At 39.5% G+C, this 20,676-nt stretch overlaps 1 protein-coding gene across 3 annotated transcripts in view; it reads left to right on the top strand.

Moving 5' to 3' along the window:
- The first annotated feature begins 2,565 nt into the window (after nt 1-2,565).
- Nucleotides 2,566-20,676, top strand: part of LOC139751403 (tumor protein p63-regulated gene 1-like protein) — a 67,836-nt gene continuing 49,725 nt past the window's right edge. For 2 of the 3 annotated variants that reach the window (XM_071666790.1, XM_071666788.1), the window contains exons 1-3: nt 2,566-2,769; nt 9,795-9,907; nt 11,152-11,353. In XM_071666790.1, the coding sequence (XP_071522891.1) occupies nt 2,630-2,769; nt 9,795-9,907; nt 11,152-11,353 (455 nt within the window). In that variant the 5' untranslated portion in view covers nt 2,566-2,629. The remainder of the gene's footprint in view (nt 2,770-9,794; nt 9,908-11,151; nt 11,354-20,676) is intronic. The other variant, XM_071666789.1, reaches the window with a different exon arrangement.

The raw sequence follows: 20,676 nt of genomic DNA on the forward strand, positions 1-20,676 counted from the left end.
TACATTCACATATGTGCATATATACACATACCCATGTATAATATATTGATAGAAATCGTTAAGATTTGTATTGAAAATTATTTGATTTAAAGTTCCATCAACATGTCAGTGCGACTTGTCACCGAGTAATTTATTCATGGACCTGCTCCGTAATGCATTTGTTCTCCATTATAGTCTGGTTGAGGTCGCCATTTCAGTGGATGTTCCTGTCTCTCGCTTTTTTTTTTTTTTTTTCAAATAACTGTAATATTTCCTGGGAGAGGTATTTGTTGGGTTTGCCTGAGCCAAAGGTTTGTGGAAAATGAATTTATCATCCACGAATTTAGTTGACAGGGCTTCCTTCGAGCTATCCATAACTCTTAAGTTATATTGTATAGGTGTTTGGTCAACTGTGGGTTTGTTGGCGTTTGGAGTGAATTTGCTTTCTTCCACGGGACGAGACAACTTGATGGCAGTCTTTTTGCCTCCAGTTCGGCCAATACGGGATTATATGGGGCACAAACTCTTACCCTCTTCGTGCAGTTCTCCGTGGAACATTTAATCAACACTTTGAGGGGAAAATCATTCTGAATGAGACGTAAACACCTGTTCTGTGGGAGCCTATATCTATAGATCTTGATAGGGTTAGCGCAGATATTTCATGTAGTTAACCCAGATTAAACCATTAGTGAATATGGAAGCGTTTTCGAATGATGAAGGTCGATGATATAATCAGAATTGGCTCTGAACTGTCCGGTGAATTAAATGGTGTCGAGGGTGCAGTAAATATGAGGGAGTTGAGTATATGGCTCTTATCTAGGTTGACATAGTTCAGTTTGGTCTGATCTGCTGCAACCTGGTCAAATGAGCAGTTCAGGTCACGTGATCAGGCCGGGCGGGGCATGCATATATACGGTCCCATGGGCTGGGGACTCGAAGCATTTCACATTCAGGATGCAAGTGAACCCGACCTTGGTCATGTACATGGTGGGGTTGGCTTGCGGAAGCCCCATTCCAGCGAGAGAACCAGCACAAACGTGGTTGTGTGGAAGGTGCCGGAGGCATACGCTAAAAAAAAACGCTCTCGGCCAAAAGAACCGGCAACCTGGGCTCTCAACCCCGTGGAGTGAACGTGCTGTTCTAGGCAGGACTTGTGAACCCACAGCAAGGGGTATACGTCGTCCACATACTAATGAGGCTCTTTACATGCATACCTAGGCAACATGAAGACACTCAGACGTAAACCAGAAATATATTTAGGTCTTCCTAGCTTGGTTACAGCGTCCTAGCACCTTGTCAGCTCTTGTAATCCACTTTAAACTTCATCCTCATCCGTCCTGGGCTCATTTCTGCACACACACACACACACACACACACACACACACACACACACACTTATACAACTGCTTCAGCAATAGTGTTACCCCGTCTGACAAATCACTGAATTTACCTCGAAGACATTCCCAAGCCATTTTTCACCTTTCCCGTTTGGCTCTTGTTTCACTCAGGTCTACAACATCCAGGATCCTCTCCTCAAACACACTGCCTTTGTCTTATCTTGGTTACATCCACAAACATTGAAACACCAGCTCAGCTTGAGCATGAGGTGGATGAGCGCTAACTAGGCTCCTTTTCCGAATTTTAGCAATCACATATGCAAGTGGGGAGGGTTTCCAGCCCCTAGTTCCCACCCCTTTCAGTCGTCACCTACGACACGCATGGAAAACGTGGGAAATATATATTCTCCTCTGGCCTCAGGGATATAATATGGTGTTTCTTGCGTAGTGACACCTTCTTCAGCACGTACGCTAGAAGTGGTTGCCTCCGGTTGGACGAAGCGAACACATGTAGCATACAAAATGGATTGACGTACACACATTCAGCGAACAAAAACTGAATGCTGTACTGGATGATAGCGTGACCATATATTTTTTCTTTACATAGCATTGAAATTATGGGGGATATCGGCAACTGTATGAAATCTAATGGATATTTTCAAAGATTTTTGTAACTGACTCGCGTACGTGTACGTGATTGCCCCTAATGAGAACCCTACTGTTTTGGACTTACTTCCCAGCGTAATAATAGAAAATACACAGCTTTAGTCTTAATCTATTCTCCACAGTAAATCCTATTACTCCATAATAAAAGAATCAGTTAATCACCGGTAGGTGATTGAAATACAACAAACCATTACCATTAATAATTTCATACATTCTCTTTTATATTTCAAAGCACACACAGGAGTACAATCTGTCAAATTCAGCTTGACAATCAGCTGATATTTACAAGAATTCTCATGATTGGTCAATATTGTAAGGTTAATGAAAACACAAATTTTATTGGTCTAATTCTTGCTGACTTAAGAAGATTCTGATTGCAATACTCTGTTCATCGCACAATATATATTATATTGTATTCAAGTTTCAGAGGATTATTTTAAAATGTTCAGCAGATGTATGTTTTTATTTTATCATATATCATAAGAACAACATTATATGGTATTATTATCTTAAGATATTATGAAAACGAAATACTTTAAATCAGATTTTCCCTAAAAATATCGTCTGTTTGTTTTCATTTTAGTCCAGAAAGCGCTAGGTCCGTGGTGCGTTTCATAAATCAATACCGTCAAGTGTATACGCATGCCATGGCCTCTCCAGTAGGCGAGGAAAACCTAGAGGATGTGCTTATTGATGATTTTAGGGGTGCAACGCTGCGATTGGACCCAGCATCAACACAACCATCAAGAAGTGTCAGCCCCAGCTGCGACACTTCCCACGGGTACAGGTGGATAGTGTACCACAGGTGGCCATATACCACAGGTGGCTGTGATATACAGTCCACATGTGGATAAATAATTTACAGGTGACAAAAGATGTTTCTTAGAGGACTTCATAAGTTGTAGATTTCAAGTGTACCACAGTAGCAAAAGTGCCGCTGGGAGCTGTGTGCTACAATTGCCTGTAATCGGGACCCCAGATGGTTACTGTATCACAGAAAACTGTCTTTACCATACTTAGGTAGATTACCACACGAGACAAGGTATATCACTGCCAGGAATACGTATGACATTTTACTGCATCTGTATTGTGGGTGTGATTTGGTATGAGTACATTGTACGTGATCAGTATTTCATGCAGTAGTATAATTTCATTATTTTCAGTGATAGCTAAGTAATTTTTTGTTGTATAACTGGCAGCCAAGGTGTATTGTAGGAACATACCAAAATGATGGTGATCTGTGAAGGACCACTTAGAATGGCTGCTTGAGGGATGGTGAGGGCAGTAGTGCAAATGGCTGCTCAGTTTGTTATTTGTTTGTTAACATTCTTTATCACGTGATGCTGTGGTGCATTATGTGTGTGTGTTTGGTATATATTGATTAGAAAATTCTAGTCAATGTAGATCTCAGTTGTTGAGAAGCTCTTATGAAGTTGTCATAGTTTCCTTTTATTTTTTCAAAGTGTTTCACCTATGATTATGTTAACCCTATGTTATATGTGTTGTCCATAGCCCTCACCATTACTGTTTTATCAGATCGCTTAGAAAAAACGTAAAACTCCAAATCACACATTAGCTTTCATTTTGTTCTCCAAATACTGGCTGCCACTTCAGTTTGGGAATTTTGCTTCTGGGTGCTGTATTTTTTCCACCTGTGCTTCAAGTAAGTTGGCTCTCACCTTTCTAAGGGGAAGGAAACCGAAATTCTCAGCAGGGATCAAGAAAATGTTGTACACATGAGATTTTCAGGACACTGGGCTCTCAGAACACATGATTAGGCAGTTGCTTGCTCGTGCTTGTGGCCTCCCTGATAATGTCATCCCACCACCAAAACTGATCCCTGGTTGCCCGAGGAAGACTTCTAGATGTACAGATTACCTCTGAAATGAGAAGTATTGAAACAAATATCCATTTCAGCCTCCAAACTCAAGAAAAACCATCCAAAACTTTTTAGAACTGTCTCATAAAGAACCATTTGATATTGCATGCAAAAGGACTTTCATGTTGCCCCCTTGCACGCCAATTGCCAAACCTCTTCTTACAAAGGAAATCAAACACAAATGACTTGCATTCACAAAGAAATACAAGGATTGCAGTGAGCAACGTTGGAGTATGGCAAGGGAGAGAGGTGGCTTGCAGGGGTGCCAGCCAGCATAACTTGTTGCACATTGAAGAGGGTCAAACACCCAGATAGTGTGATGATCTGAGGTTGCTTTATTGGGTTGGGGAGGATTGTACATCTTACCTAAAAATGCTACAATTAATGGATAGCGGTACATTAAGGTGTTGGTGAACCATCTGCTTCCTTTTTGTGATGTTCACATGTGTGATCACTTTACGCAGGATAGTGCCCCTTGCCATAATGCTAGAAAGGTGATGGATTGGTTACCAGCAAAAAGTATTGAATGGGTAGAGTGGCCTGGGAACTCCCTAGACCGTAACCCAATTGATAACTTTTGGAACAAGATGAAAGTCAGGCATATATCTTGCAACACCTCATCGGTGCTTCACCTCATTCAGGAGATCAAGACCCTCTGGACCCAAAACATAGGACTAGAATACTTCAGGAACTGCCATTTCCATGCCCAGATATCTGCAGATCAAGGCCAAAGAAAACATGACAAAGTACTAAAATATAAGCGTAACTTTTTTTTTTTTCATTCTTGTGGTATTGTAAGGGGAAAGTGGGGCTTTCTTTTTTTTATGGTCGACAAGGTTTTTGCAGACATTGTAGCAGAATCAGAATTGACAATTTTGTTGATCAGAATTGATACTTGTATGGATCTTGATATTTGTAAGAATTTTTCTTTTGTGGGAAGATTTTTATATGTGACAAACAAATTGAAAATAAAGAACAATAAAGTGGCTGATAAAGTACTGTATATTGTGACTCTCCATTCAAATTCACACACCAAACAACCTTTGTGTCCTTTTTGGTAAACTTAATGACCATGTTTTTATTTTCATATACCCTCAGCTTCTTATTTCACACACTGCCCTAAATTCAGATCCTGACTTCTGCAGTTTCTCCCTTGAATCTGCCACCAGTGCTGTGTCATCAGCAAAAACAACAGCTGTCCCACCTCTGAGGCACCCCACCCAACCCCACTAGACTGTGTTCCTGTACCTCTGTCCGAAACCCTTGCTTTCACCTCCCTTACCATCTCATTCATAAACATTTTCAATAGCTATGGTGACATTGCATCCCATTATCCCTTTGATGCAAAACCGCCGTCTCCTAGAACCACTCACACCTCCTCTTTTTGCACTTAGACACATACCTTACTATCCTGATAAAACTCCTCACTGCTTTTGGCAGCTCTCATATCATCTTTGCAACAGCTTCCACAGAGCATCTTTATCAGCCTTATCTTATGTTCTCTTCAGATCCATAAGCACCATATGCAGGTCCTTCTGTTCTATAGGTACATCTCATGCATATTTTTTCAAAATAAGCACATGATTCACTCATCGTTTACCACTCCTGATGCCATGTTGTTTCTCCCCAGACTGAAGCTCTGTGCATGCCACTAGCCTCTCATTCATCACTTTCTCATAAATACCTTATTAATATCAAGTTAGAGGAGCAAAAGCACAAAGAGCAAGAACTGTAAATTGGATTGATGAACTGAGAACAGGAAATGATTATATGAGTTTGAAGAATGTAGAGAAAGAGTATTATGAGTTTGAAGAATGGAGAGACAGATTATTAACTGGATTAGAGGTATCTGGGGACAACAAAGGGACAAAGATTTACCAACTGAAGCTATAGAAAAGACCATATGTTCTTTGAGAGACAAACCTGCTATGGAAATATATAAGTTGGATATGGGATATTATGTAAGATGCAAGATGTTGAGAATTAATGCATGAGAGCGAAAATACATTTTTAGATAGAATTAAGGCATGTAGTTGGATGAATGATTACTGCAGGGCAAACAAGAGTTAACGAAGTAAGAAGTAGGGCATAGAAATTCATATATTGTTAACAGTTTTTGCAGTGGATGAAGGAAATTGCTAAAAGGAAAAGGGTTTGTAAAGAAAGAAATTAAGAGAATTATGAGTAACACTTGAAATAACTGATAAAGAAATACTGTTGAAGTGGAAGACAAGTAAAGATTGCATTCAAAATGGAATGAAGTAGCCAGTTGGTGCTAAGGCAGGCACAGAAAAATGCGTACCAAGAAGAATTCACAAGATTCCTTTAGAAGTGCAAGATTAAAAGTAGATCAAGAAAAAAGAAAAGAAAACATCCATGAGGCAAAACATGAGGGAAGTCAAAAGAGACTAGAGAGCAGATCATCCCTACCATTAGTGCAGAAGACCGATCTACCAAGTACTGGTGAAGTAGAGTTGAAAGTTACGAATGCAGGTGGATCAGTGTTAAATGGAAAAGAAGTGGATATTTAAGACCAGTTAGGAGTAGTCAAGCCAGCTACTGATGGTGTTGCTTGGGAAGAACCATACCAAAGAGATGAAACCCAATGACATCTTTCCTGTGGGATACATGATAGCAAGGAAGGAAAGAGAGAACAGAGGTGGAGCGTTGGCCCTATTAGTATGGAACGCCCTAAGCCTTCACTAGAATGGTCTATTCAGACTCCATGATGGAAAAAGTAGCAACAGGAAAACTTAAATGAGAGTTTTGAAAAGTTACTATCCTCCAAAACTGTTTAATGAACCAGATCTTTCATTTAATAGAGATAAAAGAATGAAGATAGTTAATTTAGTGCAAGAGGCGATGAGAAAAACCTATCTTTAGAGATAGTAAAATTCTAATAATGGGGAATTATATTAATAATGAAGTTGATTGTTAAACTTGGATGTTGATATAGACAGAGAATCATAGTGATGCTAATTCTTGACGTGTACTTGAGACTTGTATCAGCATATCACTGAGCACACTACAGTTAGAGGGGATGATATATTAACAGTATTAGATCTGATGTTTATGTATAACAACATTGGAATAAAGATGAAAAAGTGATCGTATGTTACCTGAATTTGACTGTGAGTTTAATAGGGATATGAAAAGATCAGGGAGAAACCCAAACTCGGAGTACATTCATTTGTGGTAACCAAATAGAGCTAACCACCCTTGGAGGAATGTATTGTAGAAATGGAATTTCACAATTTGAATGTAGAATACTATTTCAGAATGTTCTGTGAAAAATTTAGTGAGGGGATTAGTACATGGGTTCAGTTAGCAGAGAATAGAAAGAACATGAAAAAAGAGAGAGAAAGGGTTTATTAAAAGATCAGAAAGAACATAGGAAAGTACTGTTGAGATGATATTCGGCAGCAAAACAGCTAGTTAGGATCTGATAGGTGTATGAGAATGAGAAATGAATATAGAAGGACCTAAATCCATAAGGAAAGTATTGAGAGCTCTTAATTCATGTAAGGTACTTGGGAAGTACTGAAAGATCTTAATCCATATAAGGTACACGGGCCAAATGAAGTCTTCCAATATTTATATATAAGGAGTGTGGAGTGATTCTTGACTTCACTTGTAATGTTAAAAAACTGATGGATGAGGCTAATGTGCCAAGGGAGTGGAATAGAAGACATGTCAAGTCCATTTACAAGAAAATTCAAAAAATTGCATTGAATTACAGACCAGTGCATCTAATGCGTGTAGTTTGTGAAACAACGCATTAAAAAAATCAGAAAAAAACTGGGTCTTACAATGGAGAAACTCCCTAAGTGAGAGGAAAATTGGATAAGAGAAAAGATGTAATGTGTAACAAAACTTTTAGACTCAAATGCTTGGTTGAGCTGGGTTTTAGACAAAATAGGTGAATGGATGGATTGTGTATCCTTGAACTGCCAGAAGAAATCTGGTACCATTCTGCTTATGTATTTAGTGAATAAGCTGAACTTTCAGACAGCTTTAAGGGAAGACTCCTACAGTAGATCAAAAATGATCTGAGTGGAAGGGAATAGGACTTGTGTCAGAGGAGTCTTTTTGATTGGTTTAAGGGGGTGTGCCACGGCTTATTCTCAGGGCTGCAGTTATTCTTGATCTTTGTTAGTGATCTTAAAAATATTAGATGGATATTTGAATACTGATATGTTTACAGACAAGAAAAGTAAGGGATGATCAGAGGTATATTAACTTACAAAGGGACTGAGACTTTAAAACTGGTTGATGAAGTTCTTCCCAAGCAAATGGAAATTCATGAAGATTCGATACAGTGAAAGGAGGTCTTGATATTACCATAGTCTGAGAGGAAACAAACTACATAAATCTATGCATGAAGAAGACTCAAGGTTTGATGCAATATCAATATAGTGTTAGAACATCACATTAGGAGATTGAAGAAGTGAATTATATTTCAGTGGATATCTAGATTGTATCAAGTACATGTTAAGGCAATGTTCAGTAAACTATTTATATTCTTCGTTAGACCTAGATTATTTTATACATCTCAAGTTTGGACCCTGAGCTTAAAAAACAATGGATATGATAGAGAAAATCCAGAGGAGGGCAGTGAAATAAGTTACAGGGAGAGGGTAGTTGTTATAGATTTACCCACTACAGGAGAAATAGGATTGGAGGGTGACATGATTATGATCTTCAAGTTTCTTGAAAAAGAAGTTATTTAGAAAAAATAGAAAAAAGTACTTTTATTGTATCAGAGATGGGATGAGAGGAATAAACCAAATGATGAAACTGAATCCAGACAGTGCACAGAGGTTTGAAAAGTTGTAGAGAGTAAAGAAAGAGTTAGGACCCCATGAGCACAGATCTTGCCTACCTTGTTGTGCACATGATTAATTGCAAGCACCCAGAAACACATTATGGAGCAGATGATGGTTGCATTAGTATAGTGCAGAATTTTTACACTGAATACACAAGGATGAAAATGCAGATGTTAGAAGGAACCATAGACAAGGAATTAATTCTGTAGGACTTTGATGTCTTGGGCAGAGCCAGACTTCCAAGAGTTAGTGAAGTGGGAGAAAGAGAATTGTAGATCCGTGATATGTTTTGAATGGATCAAAATGATATCACATTAAAGTAAAAATTAGAACTTAGGTAAAAAATTAAGATAAGAGGCAATAGAGATGGCAGATGCAGTTTTAGAGATTAAAGAAATAAGAAAATTTGGACAAGATAAGAAGGGAAGACCAGTCCTAGTACATCAAAAATGGGGGTATATTTAGCAGGTGGTACTAAGAAATGTACCCACCTCCAAGGATTTAATGTGGTTTTGATCACAATTGGCAAGTCAAAGGCTTGGTAGACCACTTTCCGTGTAAGTTGAAAGGTACCACAGGTGCAGATCCAGATGACAAAAGAAAATAGCCAAGAAATGTTTTAAGAAGAATATGTAAAATCATTTTGTCAACAAGGGAAGTGGACAAATGGATACATTGATGAAATGAATGTGAGGACAAGAGATGAGGCCTCACGAGTGTAAAGTTTTCTCCTTGTATGCAGAGACAAGTCTTCAAACACATTCACAGATACATATATTGTGAGCGAATTCTGTTTTAAATCTCTTTTATGATTTCTTACATATGATGCATTTTTTTCCACATGAAATAATGTATGATATTTCAGTTCCTGTAATGTGGACAAGACATGCAGCTGTATCATATTTCATGACAAGAGCTTTTTTCTTGGAAGCATTTTAAGAGAGGAGCTTTTTCCATGGAAGCATCTTAGGAGAGGAGCTTTTTTCATGGAATCCTAGTAGATATGGTTAAGTATAAATGAGTTAAGCCATTAGTGATTCCTGTCTGTATTTCAGCCTCTGTATAAAGTAGAATGATGCTCTTAACATTTCTGCATCCCTGTTTCAGATATGTAGAAGACAAAAACCGTCCAATCCTGCGAACAGCAATAAGTGACCCTACCACAGATGTTGTTACTCCACCCACCCCCGACCAGGCAAACAACTTTTACTGTAGTCAGGGTTTGTATCTATGAAATTGAAATTTGAATTAATTTCATGAATGTAAATCGTTTTTTGGATTGCCAGTTAGGGGTGGCTTACTTTCCTGTACTGTATTACTTTTTCATTTCTTTGAACTCATTATAGCTTCCTAACCATGTGTTTGGTACAATATATATCTGTCCTTGTAACTATTATCATTGATTATAACTCCATTTACATTTGGTGGACCAGTTGTACTCATTTCTTCTGTGTATTCATACACATGTTAAGCTGTTCACTGTTTATTTGCATGTGAGATAACATTGCCTAATTTTCTTGTTCAGGTTGTCTGAGATTTTCTGGGCTATAATTAAGATTTTCCTTTTGGTTGTTATATTATTATTGATGAGAAATGTGTAAAGATTTTCAATGCCAGTTGTGGTGTCCTCCTTGTTTAGTGTATCATTTGTCTGCCTCATTCCCTGAAAAATGCACATCTCCTTACCACTCCTGTGGAATATGGATTCATAATGAGCCGACTTTTGCTTTTTATAGTCCAATTGAGAGGATTATCCTCCTTCTGTGAGTCTCTTTTAAGCACAGACCAATCCAGAGTCTGTGTCTCCACCTGCTACCATGTGTCTGACTACTTGTTTCATACAAACTTCTCTTGTATTCCATTGCTCATGTCATGTATAAATGGAACACTGTGGATCTAGTGCACTTTGGCATTTTTCCCATCTCGTTTTTCTCATCTGATTGATATCACTCACTTTTTTGTTTCATAGGTCTTTTGATTATAAACTCCTCAGCTTACTATTTTTATTTTCTATATCAATATGGTGTTATGTACATCCATTGTCACTGCTTTGTCCAGCTTTTGAAATTCACCTGTTCCTTGACATAGATAGTTAATAACTACATTTGTTATTGGTACTCTGCTAATATAGTTCTTTCTTCACATTCTTTGGATGAAATAAACTATCTTCTCAGCCCCATTCTCTGTTTATCTGTCAGTACTAAATCTGTTCCCAGGGCCTCATATCTTTAATGATGAATTCAGTTTTGCTATAAAAAGAGGTGAGGCATGCAGTGCAAAATATTTGTATTGATTTCATTCTCATTTTTATATAGATTGGTTGTAAGTATGAGGTGAACTGCTCTAGCAAGTGCAGTTCTCTGGGCAATAGAATACCAATGTAAGCACTGAAAATCATACATATTTGTGTGTAGGATGCTCTTTGTAACAGAATTTATTGATTTTTATGGACTGATTTTTGCAGGTTTGAGTCGGTCCTTTTATCAGCAACCTCCCATTGGCAGGCCACGACGGGCCTCATGGCATGCAGACACAGGCAATGAACCTGCCATAGATGAATTCTTCTCTGTCAGAGTTGGGGCACTTGAGCAGGCTGTCGAGGAGTGCCAACATCTCACAGATCCAGAGACTGATGGAGAAATCAAAGGTGCATGGCTGTTAACTGAGTAAGTATCATGGGCTAACCCTTATGAAAGACAAATGATAGATTTATTATGTGGCTGTGAAAAGGAAATCTTGTATCTTTCACCCTTTTACAGTAATCACGATTTTTCAAGAGTTGTGTATGGGTCTTTTGTATTTTATACTGTATTTAACTTTAAAGTCTTTTGTATCTCTTTTGGTATCATTTATCTACTCTTGCTCTGAAATTCCACATTACATTACAATACAGTAAGAGCTACCGGAAATTCTACAGCTGTTTTGTTCACATGATAGTTAATGAATTTAGGCATGTTTATGTCTCACTAAATAATTTCACCCATATTTTTAGCATTTCCATTGACTTTTGATTGGCCTTTTTTATTATTATTTTTCCAGCTAAGCTCAGTTATTCTAAACATCTTAGTTCTGCTTGATTTCAATGTATATGATGATCTTTTGAAACTTGTTCTCTTCCTCCTTCTTTTAGTTATTCTTCATTTTGATGTTTCAAGAATGGGAGTGTTATTGAAAAGGTTAAGAGATTAAAAGTTAAGAAGTTGAAGGCTGAATGTACTGAACTGAATTAGAAGACAAGCTAGGTAAGAATGGATGAATAGGAAAGAGACCATACTAAAAGATGGTGTGGTGATATGGATGTGCTTAAATACTGCATTTGGAGAGGATGCCATAGTGGCATGCAAAACTGAAATTGATTCCTCTTGAAGAACAGAGAAAGTTTGATTGTTCCATATAGTCACCTTTGTCCATTACTTCTGTGTCCCTGGGTATAAAGCCATGCTGCTCTTGGTGAGTTACTGTTCATATTTTGTAATAACAAGTAGTGATGAAGTGAGAAGGAGATGGAGCAAGTATTTTAAAGGTTTGTTGAATGTGTTTGATGATATAGGGTATTTTGGTCAGGGTGGTGTGCAAAGTGAGAGGGTCAGGGATAATAGTTTGGTAAACAGAAGAGGTATTGAAAGCTTTGCACAAGATGAAAGTGAGCAAGGCTATGGGTTTGGATGGTATTGCAGTGGAATTTATTAGAAAAGGGGGTGACAGTGTTGTTGACTGGTTAGTAAGGATATTAAGTATATGTATTGATCATTGTGAAGTGCCTGAGGATTGGTGGAATGCATACATAGTGCCATTGTACAGAGGCAAAAGGGATAAAGGGAGTGATTAAATTCCATAGGCATAAGTTTGTTGAGAGTTCCTGGGAAATTATATGGGAGGATATTGAATCAGAGGGTAAAGGCATGCACAGAGCATCAGACTGCGGAAGAGCAATGTGGCTTCAGAAGTGGTAGAGGATGTGTGGATCAGTTGTTTGCTTTGAAGAATGTGAGAAATCCTTAGAAAAACAGATGGATTTGTATATGACATTTATGGATCTGGAGAAAGCATATGATAGGGATGATAGAGATGCTTTGTGGAAGTTATTAAGAGTATATGGTGTGGGAAATAAATTGCTAGAAGCAGTGAAAAGTTTTTACTAAGGATGTAAGGCATGTGTATGAGTAGGAAGGGAGGAAAGTGATTGGTTCCCATTGAATGTTGGTTTGCGGCAGGGGTGCATGATGTCTCCATGTTTGTTTAATTTGTTTATGGATGGGGTTGTTAGGGAGGTGAATGCAATAGTTTTAGAGAGAGGGGTAAGTATGCAGTCTTTTGTGTATGAGAGGGCTTGGGAAGTGAGTCAGTTGTTGTTTGCTGATGATACAGCGCTGGTGGCTGATTCGGGTGAGAAACTGCAGAGGTTTGTGATTGGTAAAGTGTATGAAGAAGAAAGTTAAGAGTAAATGTGAATAAGAGCAAGGTAATTAGGTTCAGTAGGGTTGAGGGGCATGTTGATTGGAAGGTAAGTTTGAATGGAGAAAAACTGGAGGAAGTGAAGTGTTTTAGATATCTGGGAATGGACTTAGCAGCGAATGAAACCATGGAAGCGGAAGTGAATCACAGGATGGGGGAGGGAATGAAACGTTCTGGGAATGTTGCAAAATGTTATAACGGAGAGAAAAAATGGGTATGTTTGAAGTAATGTTATATGGTTGTGAGGCATGGGCTATAGATAGGTTTTGCAGAGGAGGGTGGATGTGTTAGAAATGAAATGTTTGAGGATAATATATGGTGTGAGGTGGTTTGATCGAGTAAGTAATGAAAGGGTAAGAGAGATGTGTGGTAATAAAAAGAGTGTGGTTGTGAGAGCAGAAGAGGGTGTTTTGAAATGGTTTGGTCACATGGAGAGAATGAGTGAGGAAAGAATGACAAAGAGGATATATGTGTCAGAGGTGGACGGAATGAGGAGAAGTGGGAGACCAAATTGGAGATGGAAAGATGGAGTGAAAAAGATTTTGAGTGATCAGGGCCTGAACATGCAGGAGGGTGAAAGGTTTGCAAGGAATAGAGTGAATTGGAACGATTTGGTATACTGGGGTTGATGTGCTGTCAGTGGATTGAACCAGGACATATGAAGTGGCTGGGGTGAACCATGGAAAGTTTTGTAGGGCCTGGATGTGGAAAGGGAGCTGTGGTTTCGGTGCATTTTACATGACAGCTAGAGACTGAGTATGAACGAATGTGGCCTTTGTTGTCTTTTCCTAGCGCTCCCTTGCGCACATGCTGGGGGAGGGGGTTGTCATTTCTTGTGTGGTGGGGTGGCGACAGGAATGAATAAGGGCAGACAGTATGAATTATGTACATGTGTATATATATTTATATGTCTGTGTGTGTATATATATTTATATGTCTGTGTGTGTATATATATGTATATGTTGAGATGTATAGGTATGTATATGTGCATGTGTGGATGTGTATGTATATACATGTGTATGTGGGCGGGTTGGTCCTTTCAATTGTCTGTTTTCTTGTGCTGCCTTGCTACCGCAGGAGACAGTGAAAAAGTATAATATGTAAAATAGATAAAGTATGTTGAATTGTATATGTATATATATGTGCATGTGTGGGCATTTTAAGTATATACATGTGTAAATGGGAGGGGTGCGCCATTCTTCGTCTGTTTCCTTGCTTTACCTCACTAACGCAGGAGATGGTGATTCAGTATAATAAGTAAACCTAAGATATATATATATATGAGAGGACAAGAGCAAAGGAAGGAGTATCACTTCTGAAGCAGGAGTTGTGGGAGTATGTGATAGAGTGTAAGAAAGTAAATTCTACCTTCATGTGGGTAAAACTGAAAGTGGATGTAGAGAGATGGGTGATTATTGATGCCTATGCCCCAGGTCACGAGAAGAAAGATCATGGGAAGCAAGTGTTTTGGGAGCAGCTGAGGGAGTGTGTCAGCAGCTGTGATGCACGAGACCAGGTTATAGTGATGGATGATTTGAATGTGAAGGTGAGAATATAGCAGTTAAGGATATGATTGGTGTACTTGGGGTGATCAGTGTTGTAATTGGAAATGGTGAAGAGCTTGTGAATTTGTTTGCTGAAAAAGGATTGGTGATTGGGAATACCTGGTTTAAAAAGAGATATATATATACATAAGTATATGTATGTGAGTAGGAGAGATGGTCAAAGGGCATTATTGGATTACGTGTTAATTGATAGGTGTGTAAAAGAGAGACTTTTGGATATAAGTATTCTGAGAGGGGCAGCTACAGGGATGTGTGGTCTCTATCTTGTGTAGTCGAAGATGAAGATTTGTAGAGGTTTTCAGAAAAGAAGGGAGAATGTTGGAGAGAAGAGGGTGGTGAGAGTAAGTGAGCTTGGAAAGGAGACTTGTGTTAGGAAGTACCAGGAGAGATTTCATGTAGAATGGCAAAAGGTGAGACCAAATGAAGTGAGGGGAGTGGGGAAGGAATGGGATGTATTTAGGGAAGCAGTGATGGCTTGCACAAAAGATGCATGTGGCATGAGAAAGGTGGGAGGTGGGCAGATTAGAAAGGGTAGTGAGTGGCAGGATGAAGTAAGGTTGTTAGTGAGAGAGAAGAGAGAGGCATTTGGACAGTTATTGCAGGGAAGTAGTGCAAAGACTTGGAGATGTATAAAAGAATGCAGCAGGAGGTCAAGAGAAAGGTGCAAGAAGTGAAAAAGAGGGCAAATGAGAGTTGGGGTGAGAGAATATCATTAAATTTTAGGGAGGATAAAAAGATGTTTTGGGAGGAGGTAAATAATGTGCATAAAACATGAGAACAAATGGGATCATAAGTGAAAGGGGCAAATGGGGAGGTAATAACAAATAGTGATGAAGTAAGAAGATGGAGTGAGTATTTTGAAGGTTTGTTGAATGTTTGAGGATAGAGTGGTAGATATAGGATGTTTTGGTTGGGGTGGTGTGTGAAGTGAAGTAGTCAGGGAGAATGGTTTGGTAAACAGAGAAGAGGTTGTGAAAGCTTTGAAGGAAGATGAGAGCCGGCAAGGCAGTGGGTTTGAATGGTATGGCAGTGGAGTTTTTAAAGATAAAGGGGGTGACTGTGTTGTTGATTGTTTGGTAAGGATATTCAGTGTATGTATGGATCATGGTGAAGTGCCTGAGGATTGGTGGAATGCATGTATAGTGCCATTGTACAAAGGCAAATGGGATAAAGGTGAGTGTTCAAAGTACAGAGGCATAATTTTGTTGAGTATTCCTGGGAAATTATGTGGGAGGATATTGATTGAGAGGGTAAAGGCATGTACAGAGCATCAGATTGGGGAGGAGCAGTGTGGTTTCCGAAGTGGTAAAGGATGTGTGCATCAGGTGTTTGCTTTGAAGAATGTATGTGAGAAATACTTAGAAAAACGGAATGATTTGTATGTAGCATTTATGGATCTGGAGGAGACATATGATAGGGTTGATAGAGATGCTTTGTGGAAGGATCTAAGAGTATATGGTGTGGAAGGTAAGTTGTTTGAAGCAGTGAAAACCTTTTGCCAACAATGTAAGGCATGTGCATGAGTAGTAAGAGAGGAAAGTGATTAGTTCTCAGTGAATGTTGCTGTATGGGAGGAGTATGTAATGTCTCCATGGTTGTTTAATTTGTTTATGGATGTGGGTGGTTAGGTAGGTGAATTCAAGAGTTTTGGAGAGGGGCAAATATGCAGTCTGTTCTGGATGAACAGGCTTCAGAAGTGAGTCAGTTGTTTTTCGTTGATGATCAGCACTGGTGGCTGATTCAAGTGAGAAACTGCAGAAGTTGGTGACTCAGTTTGGTAAAGTGTGTGATAGAAGAAAGTTGAAAGTAAATGTGAATAAGAGCAGGGTTATTAGGTTCAGTAGGGTTAATCGGAAGGTAAGTTTGAATGGAGAAAAAATGGAGGAAGTGAACTGTTTTAGATATCTGGGAGTGGACTTAGCAGTGGATGGAACCATGGAAGCAGAAGTTAGTCACAGGGTGGAGGAGGGAGCCAAGGTTCTGGGTGCATTGAAGAATGTGTGGAAGGCAAGAACTTTATCTCGGAGAACAGAAATGGGTATGTTTAAAGGAATGGTGGATCCAACAATGTTATATGGTTGTGAGGCATGGATTATAAATAGGGTTGTGTGGAGGAGGATGGATATATTGGAGGTGGTTTGATCGAGTAAGTAATGAAAGGGTAAGAGAGATGCATGGGAATAAAAAGAGTGTGTTTGAGAGAGCAGAAGAGTGTGTGTTGAAATGAAGAGAATGAGTAAGAGAATGAGTGAGGAAAGATTGACAAAGATGATATATGTGTCAGAGGTGGAGGGAAGAAGAAGCAAGAGATCAAATTTGAGGTGGAAGGATGGAGTGAAAAAGATTTTGAGTGAGCGGGGCCTGAACATACAGGAGGATGAAAGGTGTGCAAGGAATAGAGTGAATAGGAATGATGTGGTATACCAGGGTTGATGTGGTGTCAGTGGATTGAACCAGGGCATGTGAAGTGTCTGGGGTAAACCATGGAAAGGCCTGTGGGGCCTGGATGTGGAAAGGGAGCTGTGGTTTCAGTGCATTACACATGACAGCTAAAGACTGAGTGTGAGCAAAGGTGGCCTTTTATTGTTTGTTCCTGGCGCTGCCTCGCTGGATGGGGGAAGGGGGATGCTATTTCGTGTTTGGTAGGGTGGTGACAGGAATGGATGAAGGTAGCAATTATGGATATGTACATGTGTATACATGTATATGTCTGTGTATGTATATGTATGTATATGTGCATGTGTGGGCGTGTATGTATATGCACTTGTATGTGGGTGGGTTGGGCCATTCATTATCTGTTTCTTGTGCTATCTTGCTAACGCTGAAGATGGCAGTTAGGTATAATGAAAAAAGTAATAAAAAACAATATGTATGTGGAAAGGGAGCTGTGGTTTTGGTGCATTACACATGCCAGCTAGAGACTGAGTGTGAATGAATGTGGCCTTTGTTGTCTTTTCCTAGCACTACCTCATGTGCACGAGGGGGGAGGGGGATGCCATTTCATGTGTGGCGGGGTAGCGATGGAAATGGATGAAGGCAGCAAGTGTGGATGTGTACACGTGTATATATGTATATGTCGATGTATGTATACGTGGAAATGTATAGGTACGTATATATATTTATTATACTTTGTCGCTGTGGGTGGGTTGGGCCATTCATTATCTGTTTCTTGTGCTATCTTGCTAACGCTGGAGATGGCAGTTAGGTATAATGAAAAAAGTAATAAAAAACAATATGTATGTGGAAAGGGAGCTGTGGTTTTGGTGCATTACACATGCCAGCTAGAGACTGAGTGTGAATGAATGTGGCCTTTGTTGTCTTTTCCTAGCACTACCTCACATGCACGAGGGGGGAGGGGGATGCCATTTCATGTGTGGCAGGGTAGCGACGGAAATGGATGAAGGCAGCAAGTGTGGATGTGTACATGTGTATATATGTATATGTCTATGTATGTATACGTGGAAATGTATAGGTACGTATATATATTTATTATACTTTGTCACTGTCTCCCACATTAGCAAGGTAGCACAAGGATACAGACGAAAGAATGGCCCAACCCACCCACATACACTTGCATATACATACCGATACATTTCAACATATACGTATATATAGATACACAGACATATACATAGATACACATGTACATAAGTTGTACTTGCTACCTTTATTCATTCCCTTTGCAACCCTGTCACACATGAAATGGCACCCCCCTCCCCCCCCCTACGCATGTGATGTAGCACTAGGAAAACAAAAAAAAAGGCCACATTCGTTCACACTCAGACTCTAGCTGTCATGTATAATGCACCAAAACCACAGCTCCCTTTCCACATCCAGGCCCTACAGAACTTTCCATGGTTTATCCCAGACGCTTCACATGCCATGGTTCAATCCATTCACATCACAGCGACCCCGATATACCGCATCGTTCCAATTCACTCTATTCCTTGCATGCCTTTCACCCTGCTGCATGTTCAGGACCCGATTTTTTTACTCCATCCTTCCACCTCAAATTTGGTCTCCCACTTCTCGTTCCCTCCACCTCTGACACATATATCCTCTTTGTCAATCTTTCCTCACTCATTCTCTCTATGTGATCAAACCATTTCAATACACCCAATCTGCTCTCTCAACCACACTCTTTTTATAACCACACATCTCTCTTACCCTTTCATTACTTACTCGACCAAACCACCTCACACCACATATTATCCTCAAACATCTCATATCCAACACATCCACCCTCCTCTGCACAAACTTGTCTATAGCTCACGCCTCACAACCATATAAAATTGTTGAAACCACTATTCCTTCAAACATACCCATTTTTGCTTTCCAAGATAATGTTCTCGCCTTCCACACATTTTTCAACGTTCCCAGAACTTTTGCCCCCTCCCCCACCACGTGACACACTTCTGCTTCCATGATTCCATCCAGTGCCAAATCCACTCCCAGATATCTAAAACATTTCATTTCCTCCAGTTTTTCTTCATTCAAACTTACCCTCTAGTTGACTTGTCCCTCAACCCTACTGAACCTAATAACCTTGCTCTTATTCACATTTACTCTCAGCTTTCTTCTTTCACACACTTTACCAAACTCAGTCACCAGCTTATGCAGTTTCTCACCTGAATCAGCCACCAGCACTGTATCATCAACAAACAACAACTGACTCACTTCCCAAGCCCTCTCATCCAAAGCAGACTGCATACTTGCCCCCCTCTCCAAAACCCTTGCATTTGCTTCCCCAACAACCCCATTCATAAACAGATTAAACAACCATGGAGACATCACGCACCCTTGCCACAAACCGACATTCACTGGGAACCAATCACTTTCCTCTCCTCCCACTTGTACACATGCCTTACGTCCTTCAGAAAAACTTTTCACTGCTTCTGGCAACTTGCTTCCCACACCATATACTCTTAATACCTTCCACAGAGCATCTCTATCAACTCTTATCATATTCCTTCTCCAGATCCATAAATGCTACATACAAATCATTTGCTTTTCTAAGTATTTCTCACATACATTCTTCAAAGCAAACACCTGATCCACACATCCTCTACCACTTCTGAAACCACACTGCTCTTCCCCAATCTGATGCTCTGTACATTCCTTCACCCTCTCAATCAATACCCTATCATACAATTTCCCAGGAATACTCAAAAAAATGAGAGGGGGGGATTTCCAGCCCCTGCTCCCTCCCCTTTTAGTTGCCTTCTACGACAAGCAGGAAATATATGGGAAGTATTCGTTCTCCCCTATCCCCAGATGAAAAAGAGGGCAAATGAGAGTTGGGGGTCAGAGAGTATCATTAAATTTTAGGGAGAATAAAAAGATGTTTTGAAAGGAGGTAAATAACATGCATAAGAGAAGAACAAATGAAAACATTGGTGAAGGGGTAAATGGAGAGGTAATAAGAAGTAGTTTTGAAATGAGTATTTTGAAGGTTTATTGAATGTGTTTGATGATAAAGTGGCAGACATAGGGTGTTATTTTCAGGGTGGTGTGCAAAGTAAGAGGGTCAGGGAGAATGGTTTGGTAAACAAAGAAGAGGTAGGGAAAGCTTTGCAGAAGATGAAAGCCGGCAAGGTGGCGTGTTTGGATGTTATTGCAGTGGAATTTATTAAAAAGGGGAGACTGTGTTGTTGATTGATTGGTGAGGATATTCAATGTATGTATGAATCATTGTGTAGTGCCTTAGGATTGACAAAGGGGATAAAGGTGAGTGTTCAAATTATAGAGGTGTAAGTTTGTTGAGTATTCCTGGGAAATTGAATGGGAGGTTGTACAGAGCATCAGATTGGGGAAGAGCAGTGTGGTTTCAGAGGTGGCAGATTATGTGTTGATCAGGTGTTTGATTTGAAGAATATTTTTGAGAAATACTTAGAAAAATAGATGGATTTGTATGTAGCATTTGTGGATCTGGAGAAGGCATGTGATAAGGTTGATGGAGATGCTTTGTG

Source organism: Panulirus ornatus, chromosome 11, assembly GCF_036320965.1.
Source record: "Panulirus ornatus isolate Po-2019 chromosome 11, ASM3632096v1, whole genome shotgun sequence".
NCBI classification, from domain to species: domain Eukaryota; kingdom Metazoa; phylum Arthropoda; class Malacostraca; order Decapoda; family Palinuridae; genus Panulirus; species Panulirus ornatus.